Raw genomic sequence first — 20,582 nt, 5'->3', positions numbered from 1 at the left:
AAAGCCTTCAAAAGCCTCCTGTTCGCCCCCGCAACTTCCTTAAGGGCTAGACTCCACACACGGCCGCATGTGCGAGAGACGTAGTAAAGAGAAAAGGGGTGGGGCCAGAGCGCCGCTGCTTCCCGCTGCGCAGGATGAAGGAGCTGGCACCCTTGTCGCACTGATGTCCCGCCATGTCCCCGCTGATGTCCCGGCAGGTTTACTAGTACCGTAAGCACCGTAAGGAGGTAAGGAAGGAGATGTTAGGGCATGTAAAGTAAGGGCATGTAAACAGTACCCGGCGTATAAGACGACCCCCGACTTTGGGGAGGATTTTAAGGTACTGAAAAGTCGTCTTATACGCCGGCAAATACGGTAGTTTTTTCCATTGAACTTTGTGGTGTTCTTGAGTTGTAAATAAAAGCACGGGGTCTCACATTACTTTCTCCTGTGCTGAATGAGGGTCCTCCAAAGTGTGACCCCAGGGTTGCATGTGGCCCTCAAACAGTTGGCTGAAATGCTTTTCAAATCCCGTAAATGTGTTAATTTAAATCTTGCCCACTTGCCTGCAAAGAGCAACTGCAAACAATCTCTTAGGTGTGTTATTCAGATGTGCGATTTATGTAATTTTCTACTGTTGACAATCCGAAATAAAGTGAGTTTTTGAAATATACCATTGAAGTGTTTTAGAATCGATATTAGTATTAATTTTTAATGTTTAATAGCCAGTCTGAACAAGCAGTTCAAAGCGATATGCAAAATTAGTAGTATTTATTTATTCAATTTTCTATACCGTTCTCCCAAGGGAGCTCAGAACGGTTTACATTAATTTATTCAGGTTCTCAAGCATTTTTCCCTGTCTGTCCCGGGGCAATGGGGGGGGGGATTAAGTGACTTGCCCAGGGTCACAAGGAGAAGCGTGGGTTTGAACATAGAAACATAGAAATAGACGGCAAATAAGGGCCACGGCCCATCTAGTCTGTCCACCCCAATGACCCTCCCCTACCTTTCTCTGTGAATAGATCCCACGTGTCTATCCCATTTGGCCTTAAAATCAGGCACGCTGCTGGCCTCAATAACCTGAAGTGGAAGACTATTCCAGCGATCAACCACCCTTTCAGTGAAAAAGAATTTCCTGGTGTCCCCGTGCAGTTTCCCGCCCCTGATTTTCCACGGATGCCCCCTTGTTGCTGCGGGACCCTTGAAAAAGAAGATATCTTCTTCCACCTCGATGCGGCCCGTGAGATACTTGAATGTCTCGATCATGTCACCTCTCTCTCTGCGTTCTTCGAGTGAGTACAGCTGCAACTTATCCAGCCATTCCTCGTACGGGAGATCCTTGAGTCCCGAGACCATCTGGGTGGCCATTCTCTGGACCGACTCCAGTCTCAGCACATCCTTACGGTAATGCGACCTCCAGAATTGCACACAGTATTCCAGGTGGGGCCTCACCAAGGATCTATACAATGGCATAATGACTTCAGGCTTACGGCTGACGAAACTCCTGCGTATGCAACCTATGATTTGCCTTGCCTTGGATGAAGCTTGTTCCACTTGATTGGCAGTCTTCATGTTCTCACTGACGATCACCCCTAAGTCTGCTTCAGTTCTTGTTAGGATCTCGCCATTAAGGGTGTAAGTCTTGCATGGGTTTTGGCTGTCCAGGTGCATGATTTTGCATTTTTGGCATTGAAGCTGAGTTGCCTGGACCTAGACCAGCGCTCCAGTAGGAGTAGGTCGTGCATCATGTTGTCGGACATTGAATTTATGTCTGTTGTGCTTTTGCCCATTACATTGCTTAGTTTGGCGTCATCGGCGAATAATGTTATTTTACCTCGCAGCCCTTCTGCCAAGTCTCTTATAAAGATGTTGAATAGGATCAGGCCCAGGACCGAGCCCTCCGTCATTTCGGAGGGGGTGCCATTCACCACTACCCTCTGAAGCCTACCTCCAAGCCAGTTCCCAACCCATTTCGTCAATGTGTCGCCCAATCCTATAGAACTCATCTTGCTCAGCAACCTGCGGTGTGGTACGCTATCGAATGCTTTACTGAAGTCCAGGTTCACGATGTCCAGGGACTCCCCAACATCCAGCTTCCTCGTCACCCAGTCAAAGAAGCTGATCAGGTTGGATTGGCAGGATCTCCCCTTAGTAAATCCATGTTGACGGGGATCCCGTAGATTCTCCTCGTTCAGGATCATATCCAATTGGCGTTTGATTAGAGTTTCCATTAGTTTGCACACTATTGATGTGAGACTCACCAGCCTGTAGTTTGCTGTCTCCATCTTGGAGCCTTTCTTGTGGAGTGGAATGAAATTAGCCATCTTACAGTCCAACGGGACATTACCCGTACTAAGGGAGAGATTGAAGAGCGCGGATAGCGGTTCCGCCAAGACATCACACAACTCCCTGAGCACCCTGGGGTGTAGGTTGTCAGGCCCCATTGCCTTGTTAACCTTAAGCTTTGACAGCTCGCAGTAGACACCGCTGGGTGTAAACTCAAAATTACTAAACGGGTCATCTGCGTCAATCCTTGTCTGTAGCTGAGGGCCGAGTCCTGGCGCCTCACGGGTGAAGACTGAGCAGAAGTGTGCTATGGCTGTAGCTTTAACCACTGCGCCACAAATCTTTAAGTGGCCTTCAGAGCTTTCTCGCATTCATAAGAACATAAGCAGTGCCTCTGCTGGGTCAGACCAGAGGTCCATCACGCCCAGCAGTCCGCTCACGTGGCGGCCCATCAGGTCCAGGACCTGTATAGTGATACTCTATCTATACCCTTCTATCCCTTTTTCCTTCAGGAAATCATCCAATCCCCTCTTGAACCTCGATACCGTACTCTGTCCTATCACACCCTCTGGAAGCGCATTCCAGGTGTCCACCACCCTTTGGGTGAAGAAGAACTTCCTAGCTTTGGTTCTGAATCTGTCCCCTTTTAATTTTTCTGAATGCCCTCTCGTTCTTGTAGTTTTCGAAAGTGTGAAGAATCTGTTCCTCTCCATTTTCTCTATGCCCTTCATGATCTTATAGGTCTCTATCATGTCCCCTGTAAGTCGCCGCTTCTCCAGAGAAAAGAGCCCGTTTCTCTAATCTCTCAGCATATGAAAGGTTTTCCATCCCCTTTTTCAGACGCATCGCTCTCCTCTGAACCCTCTCGACTAACGCCATATCCTTCTTAAGGTACGGCGACCAATATTGGACGCAGTACTCCAGATGCGGGCGCACCATCGCCCAATACAACGGCAGGATAACTTCTTTCGTTCTGGTTGTAATACCTTTCTTGATAGTACCCAGCATTCTATTCACCTTCTTAGAGGCCGCTGCGCACTGTGCCGACGGCTTCATTGTCTTGTCCACTATTACCCCCAAGTCCTGTATATGAAAAAGGTTAGAGACATTTGCCCTGCACCATATCATGTCCCTGTGTTGAGTGAGAGTCCTCCAGAACTATGAAAAATTGCAGGCAGACTTTAAGAAATTGGCAGATGAAATTTAGGGGTCCTTTTACAAGGCACGCTAAAGATTAGCACGCACTAAATGCTAAGGTGCCCATAGAATATATAATGGATGCTTAGCATGTAGTGCACGCTAAATCAGTTAGCGCACCTTAGTAAAAGAACCCCTTAATGTGGACAAATGCAAAGTTTCAAGTTTATTCAAAAATTTACGAACCGCCTAATCGGCCTTCTAGGCGGGAAGAATAGCCCAAATCATAGTTACCAGATTCTAGGGTCTACCTTAGGGTCAGTGCCTAAGAAAAATGATCTGGATGCCATTGTAGACAATATTCTGAAACCTTAGTTCCCCCCAATGTGCGGTGGTGGCCAAATAAGCAAACAAGATGCTAGGGATGGTAAACAAGACTAAGAATGTTATAATGCCTCGGTATCGCTCCACGGTACGATCTTATCTTGAGTATTGCAGTCAATTATGGTTGCTGTGTCTCAAAAAAAAAAAAAAAAATTGCGGAATTAGAAAAGGTTCAAAGAAGAATGACCAAGTTGATAAAGGGGATGGAACTCCTCTCGTATGAGGAAAGACTAAAGAGCTTAGGGCTCCTCAGCTTGGAAAAGAGGCAGCTGAGGGGAGATATGATTGACGCCTACAAAATCCTGAATGGTGTAGAATGGGTACAAGTGGATCGATTTTGTACTCCATCAAAAATTAATGGACACTCAATAAAGTTAGAGGGAAATACTTTTAAAATCAATAGAAGGAAATATTTTTTCACTCAGAGAATAGTTAAGCTCTGGAACGCTTTGCCAGAGGATGTTGTATGAGTCGTTAATGTAGCTGGTTTTAAAAAAGGTTTGGAAGAGTTCTTGGAGGAAAAGTCTATAGTCTGTTATTGAGACATACATGGGGGAAGCCTCTGCTTGCCCTGGATTGGTAGCATGGAATATTACTATTCTTTGGGGTTTTGCCAGGTACTTATGACCTGGATTGACTACCGTGAAGATAAAATCTGAGCTAGCTGGACCATTGGTATGACCCAGTAAGGCTATTCTTAAGTTCTTATGCTTTGCTCTTGTGTGAGGGGCTTGGTTTTACGACACCTCCCCCTTGATGTGCATAGTGCCTAGGGCATACCAGCTCATCCAGGTTAACTCAAAGAGACTGAGCAAATCCTGGCTTTGTCCCATTTTATGCAGGAGATAGTTCTGATTTCTCCTAAAAAACTACACCTCTCTACATGTAGGTGGGCAAAGTCAGGACTGGATCAGTCTGTTTGGGTTAATCTGATAATTCTTAAGAACGATATTGTATCAGGAGGAAGTGCCAGAAAGCCAGGGCTTTCCTCTGAAACTGGGATGAATCAAGCTGTCTCCCTCCACCCATTGCCGCACCCCCCCCCCTTCAATAGCCTAGTGGTGGTAGAGCTGAGAACCTTGGAAGCCAGGGCTCACATCCCATAACCCCCACTGATGCCTCAGGTACCAGCACCCTCTTAGACTGCAAGCTCTTTAAGGCAGGGATTTTTTACTGCTTGAATTCTAGTAATATTATAAGCTGCCTTTAGCATCATTTGGAAGAGCAGGGTAAAACTCCAAATCCTTATTTCTTGTTTCTCTCATTCCTCATCATCTTTCCTTGCCTACCTGTGTGCCTCTGTTCTCCCCCTCCCCTTCGTGCAGCCTCTTTTTGCAGCCCTGTTAATAGCCAGCCTGATTACTCTGCTGTGCTGTTCGATTCCGTCTTCCCTCCCAGGCATGCTCAATTCCACTGTTATTCTTGTATTAGAATTTTAGCCCATTAAAACTAATTTGTTCCCCCTAATCTCCATTTATTTCTCCCTAGTTGATATTAGATTTGCCTTTCCTCCACTTCACCCTGATTTCCTCTTTGTCTTTTTAATGGCTCCACTCCCCTTCTCTCTTATTAAAGTGCTTTTTTTTTTACCCTTCTGCACCATGCGGTTCCATCACATCACACTACCCACACACATGGTATGTGCACACATACACATGCTTCCCTCTCCAAAATCACTGAGGCTTAACCCCTTGCCTTTTTCTAGGACCACAGTATACACAGTCAAGAGCGGGGGAGGCAAGGGAGTTAATAAGAGGTGGGGGGTAGGTTACTGATGCTTGTCCAAATTCCACAGCAAGCCAAAAGATCACAAGAACTTGAAAAAGAAAAGACAGTCTTTGAAAGCACCGAAGCGAGTTCAAGGGACTCTTTCTGAAGCAACCTGGGAAAGACTTCCTGCAAATTGCACCTGGATACTAAATCCAATGTACCTTCAGCCCTGACTCTCTCCGAGGCTCTCACAGAGTGACAGACAACATTCTCTAAGCTTCTTAGAGAGGGACAGGCAGTGCTCTCCTTGAGACTCACAGGTAGACAGATGACTCATTCCTAGGCTCTCTCCCATTCATACATGGAAGGAAATGGCTCTCCCAACCAGGGCCGGTTTTAGACATGCTGGGGCCCAAGGCAGAAATTAAGGAGGGGGCCCTCTTCTACTTGTCCTTCTCCCAATTTTCCCATGTACCATTACTACCATATATGTATAAAACAATTTTAAATGACTTCTTCACGCACAAAACACAGACAGACCTTCGCCAAATACAGAACAATGGATCACAAATTAGAAATAGAAATATGAATACCAAAACTGAACTGGAACCCCCAAAATGTTAAACTAGCAAGTACTTATTTTTATACTAAACACAATCAGTGGCATAACCTTGAGAGGGGGCTGGGCTTCCAACTTTGAGCTTTGGCCCCCCTCAAAATGAACATCTCCCTTGATGTAGCTGGTGAGGATCCCCAAGCCTCACCAGCTGATGACCACCACCTCCCCCTCCTCAGGTCCAGTGACTAGAACTTTCCAAGTTCTGCAGCTTGCAACAGAATTTCAGAGCTGCTGCTGCCTCTCCAACCCCTTGGCTTTCATGCATGCAGGAAAGCAGTGGCAGCTTGAGGATACAGCCACTAGCTGCAAAGCTTGGAGATTTCTGGTTGCTGAACCAGAGGAGGAGCCTTCAGCTGGCAGGGCTTGGGGGATCCCCACCTGCTCAAGTATTAATATTTTGAATTCAGGTGGGGAGAATTTGGTGCCCATTCACCCATTTTGGGCTCCAGCAGCACCCTCCCCCCCCCCCCCAAAAAAGGAAAAATTAGTCATGTGGCTATGCCACTGAATAGAATACAAATATATTTGCGATGCACCTATCTCAAAGCTAAACATATTCAAGTTAATACATTCAAAATAAAACACTTTTATTCTACCTTGATGTCTGGACGTTTTGTTTTCCTATCATCTTGGTCCCAGTTTCTCTTTCTGCTTTTTGTCTATCTTCTAATTCTCTTTCCAGTGTCTGCTATCCATTTTTTCTCCTCTTCTCTCTTGCTCCATTCCCTCACTATGCCTGTCTCCAACATATTGATTTTTTCCTTTCAACTTTCCTCCTTTTTTCTTTTCTGTCTCTGTTCACTCAAATCTCACCCTCTTTCTCATCCTTCTCCTTCTTTTTAAATTTTCATCTACCTATCAATTTTCCTTCTCTTCTTATTCCGTAGCTCTCCCATTTCCCATCTCACTCCTTTCTCAACCTCATATTTCCTTCTATCTACTCCCCATTACCAACACTATGCTCACTACTCTCTGTCATCCCCTTTTGACTTCTTCCATATGGCCCAGCACTTCCAGAATTCCCCTTCCTCTCTCGTTAGGTTATATCTCCCTGTCCTTTTCTCTCCATCCCTTAGCATCTTCTTATCCTACCTCTCTTGCCTCCTATGGGTCCATCTTTCACCCTCTCTCCCCATGGTCCAATATCTCTCCCTCTTTTCTGTTCTTCTTCTTTCCCTCCTTGATACTGAACAATGGGAGATGCTGCATCTCTCTTTACCTTTCACCCCAAGACTTAAAATTTTTCGTTCCCTCCCTCCTTACCTTACTTTCATCCCCAGGTCCAATTTTTTTTCCCCTTCCCTTCTCAACTGCCCTCCCATCCCATATCTCTTCCTGCCTTCGAGGTCCATCATCTCTCCCTTTCTCTTTCCAACTATCCTATTCTGCTATTCTACATCGCTCCCTCCCTCTTCATCACCCCAAGGTCCACCATATCAACTTTTCTCTTCCCAACTGTCCTCTTTTCAAGTATCTCTTTTCCCTTTCCTTCACAGCATCCCATGTCCAACTTCTCTCCCTTTATCTTCTTTCCCTCCAGACCACTACCCACCATCTCTCTCTCTAGTACCCTCTGTTTCTGGCCCTATAAGTTCTTCCTCTTCACTTCAAGCCAACCCCACCCCTACTCTGGCACTTCTTTGAAACCTCTCTTCCATTCTACTTTTAAAAAACTAGTTGGTCCGGGGCTTCCTGGCCTGACATGTCCTCCCCCTTCTAAGCATGCCGGTCCGAAGTCACCTTCACTCTTTGTTCAACTTCTCATCCATTTTAGTTGCAGGGAACTGGCAATTGTGTCAGCGACTCTGAAACTCAGTCTGTGGCCTCCCTTCATGCTTTCCTTTTGCCACGGTCCACCCAGCTGTAAAAAGGAAGTTGCGTCATTGGGGGCGGAACACGGCAGAAGGAAAGCAGGGAGGGAGGCCACAGGCTGCATTTCAGAGTCGCTGCCGCAGCCGCTTATTCTCTGCAACAAAAATGGATGAGAAATTGAACAAAGAGTGAAGGTGACGTCAGACCGGCTTGCCTAGAAGGGGGAGGACATGTCTGCCCTTTGGGAGACTCCCCCAGAGCCTTGGGACACAAGGAAGCTGCCCTGTTTACTCCCCACTAATGCTGGTCCTGCTCCGAATCCTCATATAGAAACAGAGGGTGCTCCTGTCTAGTTTGTCCATCTCAATATAATTCCCTACTAAAGCTGTAATAAGTGTGATCTTAGCTAGCTAGTAGGTATTGTTGTGGTATGATAGCTGAAATTCCCTTCTTCCTGAGAGCTGTGAATGTTTTCTCCAAAGCAATTCCAGCTCTAGCTGTTCAAAGAATCAGGTGTCATTTCTGGGCGTCAATGTGGGTCCCCATCCCCCATGTTATAATGTTATACCCATGAGCTCATATTTTCACACAGTGATTTACTGTCTAGTGAGCATGGCATAGAAAGTTCAGGATGTGTTCGACCTACAGCTCCTTCCATCACACACCAGGACAGTTATAGTTTAACCAGGACACAATAGCCCCAAACATATCAGTTACAGAAAATACACTCTCAGGAGGCCAGACAACTCATTCACATATATGCTTAGGGGGGCAGGCAGTGCTTTTATGGGTAATGAAAGGGGTACAGGATAAAAACAATTAATAAGAAGAACAGGCAGCACACTCCTACACACAGGTAACAGATAGTTCACTCACACACACACAACTATGGAAACATATAGACATGTACCAAAAGGAAGACAGATAAGAACCCTCACACAGAGACTATAGAGAAAGGCAAAGACACACATGCACACATATGAGGAAAGATATAATCACATGATAGCATGAAAAGTGTGTAGGCCCTATACACAGCCAGTATTTTGGAGTGGTAAGGGAGTCATAACATAAATGGGTGTAGACACTACTGCATGTTAAAATAAAATTGTGTTATTACTATTACTAGTAATTATTTCTATAGTGCTACCAGACATACACAATACTGTAGAGTCAAGAAGGGAACAGTCCCTGCTCAAAAGAGCTTACAATCTAAACAGACAAGACAAACAGGATGCCATGTATACAGTTAGGTGGAATGGTTAATTTGCTGGCTAGGGTAGTGGGGAGTAGGGTTATGGATTGAAGACTACATTAAAAAGATGGGTTTTCAGTCTGCTTTTAAACAAGGGAAAGAGAGGGGCATGGCGAACAAACTCAGGTGGTTTATTCCAGGCATATAGAGCAGCTAGAGGTCTGCAATTGAGAGTGGAGGAGAAGCGTAAAGAAATAAGCAGCTGATCTGAGGGACAGAGTTTTCTGAGAGATGTATAAGGAGAGAGAAGAGAGATATTGAGGGGCAGCAGAATGAACACCCTTGTAGGTTAGTAATAGGAGTTTGAACTATATGCGAAGGTGGATAGGGAGCCAGTGAAGTGATTTAAGGAGAGGGGTAACATGAGTGTAGCGAGGTTGGTAGAAGATGAGTCATGCAGCAGAGTTTTGCAAAGGGTTACCAGACGTCTGGATTTTCCCTGACATGTCCTTCTTTTGAGGACATGTACGGGGGTCTGGGCGGCTTTTCAAAACCCGGTATTATGTCCGGGTTCTGAAAAGTTTCCAAGAAATCGCCATCAGGCAGGAGGGCATCCGCACATGTGCGGATGCCACAAGATGACATCACATGCATGCATGTGTGACATCATCACGTTGCATCCACACATGCGCGGATGCCCTCTTGCCCGACGAGAGGAGGCAGTGGGAGTGGGGCGAGGCGGAGGCAGGGCTGGGGCATAATGGTGCAGGAATAGGTGGAACTGGGTGGCCCTGGGGGCAGTCTTTGGGGTCCAGATTTTCCATTTGGAAAATCTGGTAACCCTAGTTTTGCACAGATTACAGGGGGGAGAAATAGCACAGCAGGAGACCAGTAGAGTGCAGTAATCTAAGCGTGAGGTTACGAGAGTGTGGACAAGGGTCCGAGTCGTGTGCTCAGAGAAGAAGGGGCAAATTTTGGCGATGTTGTAGAGATAGAAGCGACAGGCCTTAACAGTGTGTTGGATGTGCATAGAAAATGAGAGGTCGAAATCGAAAACAACTCCAAGGTTGCGAGCAGAGGAGTCTTGAACAATTGTTAGGGCTTGTCTATGTAGGGTTGCCAGATTTTCCAGTCAGAAAATCTAGACCCCTAGAACTGCCCCCAGGCCCGCCCTAATCTCGCCCCATCCCCTGCTGCCTGCTCTTGTCCGCAAATCACGTCAGGCAAGGAGGAAATCCTTGCATGCGTGGATATCCTCCTTGCCCTCTGCGATTTGAGGAGGCTTTTCAAAACCCAGACAAAGTGCTGGGTTTTGAAAAGCCATCCGGACCCCTGGACGTCTGGTAACCCTATGTCTACGAGTACGCTCCTGCTCCTCCGTGTAGTTATATCTCTCACACCACAAGTTCTTCTCTCCTACTCTATCGAAGATCATTTTCATGTAGCATTCTGACCTCATGCACAACTTTCTTTCAATTAGTCCCCTTATTTTCTTACTCCTGTTACTCTCTCTTATTTTCTATATGTTCCATCTTTGTTTACACGCTGTGCTGTCTATTAAAATGTTTTATTGGGTATTGTGTTGACATTTATTTGGATTTATTTACTGCCTTTTTGAAGGAATTCACTTAAGGTGGTGTACATCAAGAATAAGTCAAAACAGGAAAAAGACAATTACAGCTGTAAAATATTCAAATAACAATACAAATATAGGAATTCTATGAGCGTCGGGAGCAGAGCGGGTCATTCAGCATGGCTCCCCGTGCTAGAAAACTGTTAGCACAGTTTAATAGAAGAGGCCCATAGTATTACACAATGCTTACACAACACACAGTAAAACATTTTAATGGACAGCATTGGGTATAAGCAAAGATGGAATTCACAAATGGATAAGATAGAGTAACTGGAGTATGAAAATATGGGAAAGTTTTAAAATAGCTCATTTTCAAAACACAGAGACGTCCAAAAAGTGACATACAGTGGCATTCGAACGTGTTAATTGCCAAAACATCCAAATCGCCATTTTCAGAACCTACTTCTTAGACGTTTTTCTAAGCTATTCAATGACAGTGCATCTAAATCTCAATTAGGCATGTTGTAGGGTTGTTTTGGGTAGAGTTAAGGCAGGATACCAAAATCTGCAATAGGGTAGACACCCCTGATGGTGTGAATACTATGAGGAAGGACCTAGCGAAGCTTGAAGAATAGTCTGAAATTTGGCAGGTAAAATTTAATGCTAAGAAATGTAAGGTGTTAAAAGCCCGAGAGAACAGTATAGTTTAGGCCCGGGGGTGAAGAATTTTTGTGCACAAAAGAGGAGCAGGACTTGGGTATGATAGTATATGATGACCTTACAGTGACAGTAAGAAGGAATTATTTACAAAAACTTCTTAACTATAAATACTTATTTTTATATACTTTTTTTTATGAAGGCTAAAAGACTTCAAGTGTTCACGGCCGAGTATCTTTGGAACAAGTCCTGTCAGAATGATCTCCTGTGAACTATCATTAGTCTTATATGCCTTTCTTTTTATATTATCCTTTATCACTGTTAAATTCTTTTTATTAATAACTTATTTTTAAAAAACTTTAAAATTTTCAATTTTAAACTATGAATTTTAGAACATAATGATGTAGCAAATACTGAATCTGAATAGGTATTGCTTCAATATTCAGGCTTATTAACTTCATAAAGCCTAAAGTACTTAGCGTTTTAGCTCCTAGCTGTGTAGAATGGCTTCAGGAATAACTCAGCTGGTATTAACGACTCTCAGCTGGGTTCCTTATTGTGCTCTGATGGCCGTGAACACTTGCGGTCTTTTAGCCTTCATAAAAAAAGTGTATAAAAAAAAGTAGTTAAGAAGTTTTTGAAAAGAATTCCTTCTTACATTCATCATAATAGGAGGGTTATTGGTCTTTGACTTATTATTTTGAGGACAAATATGATCTTGCAGTGGCCAAATAGGTCAAAAAGGTGACGGCAAAAGCTAGAAGGATGCTTGGGTATATAGGGAAAGGTATGGCCAGTAGAAAAAAGAAGGTATAGAAGCCCCTGTATAAGACTCTGGTGAGACCTCAATTAGAATATTGTGTACAATTCTGGAGAATGCACCTTCAAAAATATAAGCAGGGTGGAGTCGAAGGTCAGTGGTCTTCGCTATAAGGCGTATGGGGATAGACTTAAAGATCTCAATATGTTTAGTTTGGAGGAAAGGCAGGAGATGGGAGATATGATAGAGATGTTTAAATACCTACATTTGAAAGGAAGCGCTGTAATAAGACGGCATAGGAAGAAGTTAAGAGGTGATAGGCTCAGGAGTAATCTAAGAAAATACTTTTTTACAGAAAGGGTGGTAGATGTATGGAATAGGCTCCTGATAGAGGTGGTGGAGACAAAAACGGTGCCTGAATTCAAGAAAGCATGGAACAGGCCCGTGGGATCTCTCAGGGAGAGGAGATAGAGAATGCTGCGGATGGGCCATTTGGTCTTTATCTGCCATCATATTTCTATGTTTCTATATATAAGAGAGCTGTTTATTATGGATAACAATTTTATAGGGACTTTTAGTAAAGATTCCTGCACCTTGTACGCTCTACTCTGCAGTCCATTCTTTGTTTTAGGATTAAGACTTGCATGTTTTGCAGCAATAATTTAACTTTTCACAAAATGTCCAAGGCACCATTTAGACCAGGGCTAGGGAACTCTGGTCCTCGAGAGCCGTATTCCAGTAGGGTTTTCAGGATTTTCCCCAATAAGTATGCATTGAAAGCAGTGCATGCAAAAAGATCTCATGCAGATTCATTGGGGAAAACCTGAAAACCCGACTGGAATATGGCTCTCAAGGACCGGAGTTCACTACCCCTGATTTAGACATTTTGGGCTAGACCTTTTTAAATAACAAATAAGGGTCAAAAAGGGCCTAAACTGACCAGATGACCACTGGAAGGATAAAAGGCATAATCTAGCCACACTTCCTCAGTGATCACTAACCCCCCTCCCACCCCGCAAAGATCTGAATGAAATATTGATTTATTAATTTGATTTGATTTCTATCCCATTCTCCCCAATGAGCTCAGAACGAGTTATATATAGTATATATCTGTCTGTCCTGACAGCAGCAGATGTAATGGCCAGTCCTATTAAAGCAGCAAATAAGTGTCTGAAGTAGCCTGGTGGTCAGTACAGTGGACAACAGAGAAGGGGATCCAGGCCCATAAGCCACCCCAAACTTGTACACGTGTGGTGGAAAGTATGAGTCCACCAAAACTACTATACTGACATATAGGTGACACCTGTAGGCATAAGGGCTAGCGGGGTTGTAGACAGTTGGGTACAGTTGGTTTTGGGTGAGTTTTTTTTTGAGGGCTTCCCATTCAATGTAAGGGGGTTTTGGTGGGATGTGTAACTGGGGCCCTTTATGTGAGGTTCACTGTATTGCCCCCCTGAGTGCCCCACTGCTCTGCTGGCATGTCTGTGTGGCCAGTCTACTAAAAAGGTCAGTCCTTCCTAAATGCAAATGGCTTGTTTTGTACATTTTTCATTTGGACATTTTAGCCCGGTCTCAGAAGCCAACGGGTGTCCTACATAGAATCAAGCCTAAGGCTGCCTAAAATAAACCCGATTCTGTAACCATCTATGTTACAGACACCGGTTAGACAATCGGGTTATTGTAGACACAGCTGCTATACTTCTTGCAGCACAGGATCTTCCTGCTGTGATAAGTTTAGGAACCATGGCTGCAGCCGCCAGTCCCGCCCCCCCCCCCTGAATGAACAAGGCAGGAGGGATACTCAATCCCTCCTGCCCGGAAGACCCCCCCAATGATTGCTGGCAGGAGGGAGTCCAACCCCTCCTGCTGAAAGACTCTCCTGCCGATCACTGTCAGGAGGGAGCCTAATCCCTCCTGCTGGAAGACCCCCCCATGCGCGGATACCCCCCTGCTAAACCCTCCCCTCCACTAACATTAAAAGTTGGACGGATGGATGGGTCTTCCAACCGTCCAGCTGCTCACCTCCATTGAAATGAAGTGGGCCTGCCCCTTCCCAGTGCATTGTGGGATGCACCAGGGAGGAGCCTAAGGCTGATTGGCCCAGGCGCCTAAGGCCCTTCCTATGGGCAGGGCCTTAGGCACATGGGCCAACCAGAATCTTAGGTTCTGAGGGTCTGAGAAGCAGGAGCAAGTTCTAAGATAGTCAAAACTGGGCCTCCCAGAAGCTCTAGCTGGATCAGCAGGCCCACCTGCTAAATTCATATGTTTATGCAATCACTGTTTATGCTCAAGATGTATTCTTCATAAATAGTTGGCATTACCTATTAGGACAGCCATTCCTTAATGATGAAACAAGTGTCCAATGGCATCAGGTATAGAAGGATCACATCTTGAGTTTCCTACTCCATTCTCAGATTAGACCATATGAAGCAAGCCAAACATCAGAGAACACCATCACTCAAGAATTACCCAATAATATTGTGCTTACAGAGCAACTTTTCTCATCTTCAGAATATATTCAGCTTCTGTAAATGCCCTGTGCACCTGTACACATTCATATTTGCTACAGCCACCTGTGACATCACACACACAAACTGGTACCTGATTGACCCATGCAGCGTGTGAGTATGATGCCATGGCTGACACTCTTCCATTGATGTCTGTCTGCAGGAGTGCAGAGACATGTCCATTGAATAGCTTGATACCAAGATCGATGACTGATTCTAGGTGACTGTGTAATTCTGAAACATTACATAGTATACAGAGAGTAACATTTATTTGTAAACCTTGCCAACTCTTTTTTAGATTTCCCCTTTCCAAACATAACATTTGTTATTCCGGAACATACATACCGTTTTCAAACGTGTCCTGATGTACCGACCCAAACAGTCTAATATCTGCAATAAAGACCCCAGTTAAAAACATGACAATATTATGCTCCAAGCTAAGCTAGAACATGTTAAGAAAAAAAGATTTTGACCCCTCCCCCACCCCTCCTGAAAATGTCATCCATAGAAAAGGCCACAATAGTCTAACACAGTACTTATCTGTACACTCTATCCCAAACATAAGTGAAAGAAACCTGACATGCAACCAACCACTTCTGAAGTGGAAATGAGAAGGTATTTATTTATGTGCTGATATGTTGCTCTAGGGTGAGAAATTGAGGGGGGAGGGGTGTAGAATTACTTGGCTAATATTCAGTCAGCAGTGATGCCAGCTGCATGTTTCTTTTAAAATGATCTGAGCCAGATACACCTCTAATTCTGGCCATTTTACTCACAAAACAGCAAATTGTGTATTTATAAAAGAGGCATGATTTTTTTTTTGGGGGGGGGACAATGACAAAATGTGAGAGTGTGGTCAAAAAGATAACTCCTCGCCTGGATGAATAACTTTAAAATCATTTCTTTATGTAGTTCATATGTTTACGAGGGGCCGCTGAAAAGTTCTCAGCCCAACCAAGAAGAAAATGATGTGGAACCATGAAACTTACAAGTTATTCCACACTTTTCTTGACACTTTTCATTTCAATGATATGAAATGAAGCAAAAAGTGTTATGAAAAGTGTAGAATAACTTGTAGGCTTCATGGCTCCACATCATTCTCTTCTTGGTTGGGCTGGGAATTTTTCAGTGGCCCCTCATCTTGTGATGTCATAATGCCTCATTCCACCAATGCCTAAGAGCCAAGCTCATTGGTGATGTCACAATGGCTTGGTTTCCCTATACTTGTGCCCATTTACTGGATGCATTTACCTCACTGAAACAAAAAAGTGTCAAGAAAAGTGTGAAATAACTTGTAAGTTTCATGGCTCCACATCATTTTCATCTTGGTTGGGCTGAGAACTTTTCAGCAGCCCCTCGTATAGAACCCAACATGGAACCATGTTTCGGCATTGACCCGCCTTCCTCAGGGGTTACTACAATACTAGGGTGGTTTGAAAAGTTTAGTAGAAAAGCAATGTTACACAATGTAGTCTTCATCGAAGGTCCAGCAAGTTTCCAGCTTTTTTTGTATCATAGGAAAAATAGCCTACGAAAAACTGGAAACTCGCTGGACTAAGTGTAAAGCCCTCGATGGAGGCTACGTTGTTTAACTTGCTTTTTTGCCAAACTTTTCAAACCACCCTCATACGTGTCATCAACTCTAGAAAAGTAAAAAAAAAACCACTGATTTTGTCAATTTAAAGCAAAAACCGACTCATCAAAAAGGATCTCCGCATAGGATCTCTCACAGCAGCAGTGTCGTCAGGCTAGGCTGGTGCAGTCCTGGGACGTTCACTCTAGAGCAGTGGTCTCAAACATGCGGCCCGGGGGCCACATGCGGCCTGCCAGGTCCTATTTTGAGGCCCTTGGTATGTGTGATCATAATCACAAAAGTAAAATATAACAGTTTCTTGATCATATGTCTCTTTAACTATAAATTACAATATTATTATTATTAAGACTTAGCCAAAAAGGAAAGATTTATAAACTATAAAGAGTTTTACCTCATGCAAAATTGTCATTTCTTTAATAAGACAGTAACTATTTTTTCTGAGGCCCTCCAAGCACCTACAAATCCAAAATGTGGCCCTGCAAAGGGTTTGAGTTTGAGACCACTGCTCTAGAGTGAAACTGGGCTCAGGTGCTGATGCAGCACAGGGAGTGAGTTTAAATTGAAGAAACCAGAGTTTTTATATTTCTAGAATTGATGATACATATTGTGGCCACCCGTGAGAAAGGCATGCCAACGTGAAACATGGATCCATGTTATATTTATTTATGTAATTTGATTTCTATCCCGTTCTCCCCAACGAGCTCAGAAAGGGTTACAGGTTGAACATACATAATAGGTAGTCAGGACGGTTTACAGGTTTTGAACTTACATAAAATACAATCAATGGTTACAATATGTCATGTTTATAATGCAATGTGAATGTCCTGATATGCCAAGTACAGATGGTCAGGTTCCAATATACATTTCTCTTTTTAAACATATGGTAGTAGGCAAGGGATTAGGTGAACAGGTATGTTTTTATTGCTTGCCTAAAGTTCAGGAGCCCTTCGAGAGATCTGATCCGTGGGAGTAGCTGGTTCTATTGGTTTGGTAGGAAATGCTCACTGGCTACCCACTTTCCCGCAGAATAACCTATAAAATATTACTTCTAACTTTTAAAACAAGAATGTTCCACTCTCCAGGGTTCATTGATAGATTAATCATTCCATAGAGCTCCCGCTAGATTACTACGATCAAACAACCAAAATCTCTTAGCCATCCCATCTTTACGTCAATTAGTCTACGATACTATGCGCAAATCAATTTTCTCAGTAACCGTGCCAACAGTATGGAATTCGTTACCATCATTTTGTCATGAAGAATCTTCTTTAAGCAAATTTAAATCTAATCTAAAATATTTAACAGTGGGATCTGTTTGTCGCCCTCAACCACCCCCACCCCTTCACTCATTGCCCCCACTAAATAATAATTCAATACACTCAATTATGGAAAATAGCCGCAGCTCTATTTATTGATCAACAATACCAAATAAATTAACATTGCATATATTAACATCCATTAACAAATTAAACATCAATTAACAACAGCAGCAAGCTCTTCCCGAGTTAGCAGTTGTACACAGCAACATATTGCGCTCAACCCCGCTACAAGCAGCAACAATCTGAGGGGTGGCATGACCTCATGCCCCTGTAGCCGGGTCACCTGACCCCAAGGGACGGCTCCCAGCCATCCCACTGCTCATTGACGGATGAGCCCCAGCACCCAGTAGCTCGGGAGACCCGCCCTCCTGAGCTACCAAGTATCAGCCAAAAAAACACGGGTGTGCGGGTGGGGAAAAAAGCTGCCCTGGAGGACCCTGGAAGGAGCTGAGTCCTCCAAGGTCCATGCTTTATAACCTTGCCCCTGTGCCGTCTAGCACTCTCGTGCACCAATCCCCTTGCAGCCTTTCGGCACGAAAATCCCCTGCCCTATCCTTCTTATCCTAATGCTCCCCAACAACACTCCCCCCCAACTTGTCTCAATAGGCGACACGCATAAACGTTTTCTACTACGACATCTCTACTACATATGAAGAACATTTTCCTTTCCTATTGTGTTCTCCCCTTGTTTTGCTTCTCTGTCCTATCAATCATTGTATTTCCTCCTCTGGTTTGAGAGTTAGGTTCTATAAACATATGAACTACATAAATAAAGGATCTTAAAGTTATTCACCCAGGGGAGGAGTCATCTTTTTGACTCTACTCTCACACTTTTTCCTGTGGACTATTGTAGGGTTGGTGTAGAGAATGACACGGGGACAAATTTGTTCCCGTCCCTGCGAGCTCTTTTCCTGTCCCTGCCCCATTCCTGCAAGCTCTGTCCTCATCAGCAAGAGCCTCAAATACTTTAAAATCATAAGTGTTCGAGGATTGTGCGGTTAAGACTGAGCTTACAGGAATGGGGCAGAGGAGCGACCAAACTCGCGAGGACGGGAACAAATTTGTCCCCATGTCATTCTCTAAGTTGGTGTTCTGTTGTGGGGTAAAGACGGACAAAACTTATACATTCAAAAGTGAAGTTCAGCCAATGAACATATAATCATACATAAGCAGTGACAGGCAAATAGTAGGAATTGAGAGCAATTTTAGAAGTGGCGGTAGAAATGATGTAGCGCGGGTGCATCACATACACAGCGGAATTTCAAAAAAGGAAAGTGCAAGTATATATGATCTATTCTAACAGCGTCACTTACAAGCGTAACTATACAGACATGTATCTGGAAAAGCCTATAGGTAAACCCTAAACTCTACCCAACTCCATCCCTGAAAATGATCTCTTAAAAAGCTTTTAAATATATAATAGAGTTTTAGACACGGCTCTTTCTGCATTTTATATCTGATTTGATATACCAGTAATCCTTTCTAAAATGAGCTCCAGAATTTTATACGCATAAGAAATCTGTTAAAAATTATATGTAGGTTTTCAATGGCACGACTTCTACATTTTCTGGAAAACCAAATTACTTTAAATGGCCCCGCTGCTGAAAATTGATCTATACACATATTCAGATCCCAACAAGCCAAAATAGTCATAACATTGATTAAAAATGAGGCACCATGATGTGATCTCACTCTGTTCCGTGAAAAATCCTGGAATGATGTAGACCCCCGTGTGGTTTGTTGCTTTTGCTGATATCTCATCCCCAAATCTTCTGCTATTCCCCTGAATTCTTACAGGCCCCTTATCATTACCTCCTTTATACAGCATCTGTGGGCATGTGTATATATGCCAAAATAAGAAAAAGCGTACTCTACACGAAAGGGATCACAACATGTAAACTGGAGAGGAGCAGTGCTTGATTTAGTTTTCAGTGGGAGACGTCCCTGAGTTGGCCCCTGAAGAAGGAAACGAAACGGGGCGACCAGTTGGCACTCCCGGACAACAGACCCTCTTACTAGATGGATGTTGGTGGCTTCTTAGATAAGTCCTTGCCGATGGCAGTTTAAATTTATTGGACAAATGTGATTTCTTGCTTTCTCAAGGCTCATCAATTAGTGATTTTGCACTTAGGGTGCTTTTTGAAATTCAGGAACGATGTGACTTTGCACCTGACACTTTAGGCACTTTCTTATTATTATCTTCAATCTTTGCACATTTGAATTTATATTTATTAGAATTTTTAACACATTATTTGGGTTTTTAAGCTAGTGGATGGCTTTTAATGATGTTTATGGGTAACCTTGCATGTACTCTGGGTGCTTTATGCCTGATATGCCCTGGTGAACTTTCGACTTTCTGCCAACAAGTTCCCATGAACTGATAGCCATCCCCAGCTATTTATTAAATCTCTAGAGATTCCTGGTGTATCTAACCAATATTAATCAAGTAGTGCAAACTTTGAAAGCCCACAGGTTTAAGATAGTTCCCAGAATTGAGAGCAGGTCTTTTCCTTCCAGTTTACATATGTATGTATATATGTATATATATATAGAGAGAGAGAGAGAGAGACAAAGATAGTAAGATAGATAGACAGACAGACACTAAGCCAGGGACACTAAGCCAGATAACTAGACTAACTAAGGTAGACAGGGACAGATTCTTCAGACTGTGGGGAACAACAAGTACAAGGGGGCACTCGGAGAAACTGAAAGGGGATAGGTTTAGAACCAATGCCAGAAAGTTCTTCTTCACCCAGAGAGTGGTGGACACATGGAACGCACTCCCGGAGGTTGTGGTGGGGCAGAAAACACTACAGGGATTCAAAGAAGGTTTGGATAAATTCCTGAAGGAAAAGGGGATTGAGGGATACAGATAGAAGTAAGGATAGGTTTTTTAGGGCAGGGAACACTTGACAGGTCATGGACCTGATGGGCCGCCGCGGGTGCGGACCGCTGGGTGCGATGGACCTCTGGTCTGATCCCGGTGGAGGCAACTTCTTATGTTCTTATGTTCTTAACATAAAACCTTAAATGTTTTATGACAGAAATGTTTT

General features: G+C 43.8%; 1 protein-coding gene across 10 annotated transcripts in view; it reads right to left on the bottom strand.

Moving 5' to 3' along the window:
* The window catches only part of PAX8 (paired box 8), a 154,783-nt gene that overhangs the window by 90,204 nt on the left and 43,997 nt on the right, over positions 1-20,582 (bottom strand). For 9 of the 10 annotated variants that reach the window (XM_033949357.1, XM_033949359.1, XM_033949361.1 and 6 more), the window contains exon 3: positions 14,962-15,006. The exons of the other annotated variant lie outside the window; for it this stretch is intronic. In XM_033949357.1, coding sequence (XP_033805248.1) covers positions 14,962-15,006 — 45 coding nt within the window. The remainder of the gene's footprint in view (positions 1-14,961; positions 15,007-20,582) is intronic. 10 annotated transcript variants of the gene reach the window in all.

This window comes from Geotrypetes seraphini, chromosome 6, assembly GCF_902459505.1.
Source record: "Geotrypetes seraphini chromosome 6, aGeoSer1.1, whole genome shotgun sequence".
In the NCBI taxonomy this organism is placed as follows: Eukaryota; Metazoa; Chordata; class Amphibia; order Gymnophiona; family Dermophiidae; genus Geotrypetes; species Geotrypetes seraphini.
Note: the sequence above shows the minus strand (reverse complement) of the source record. Positions and strands in the feature narration are given on the sequence as shown.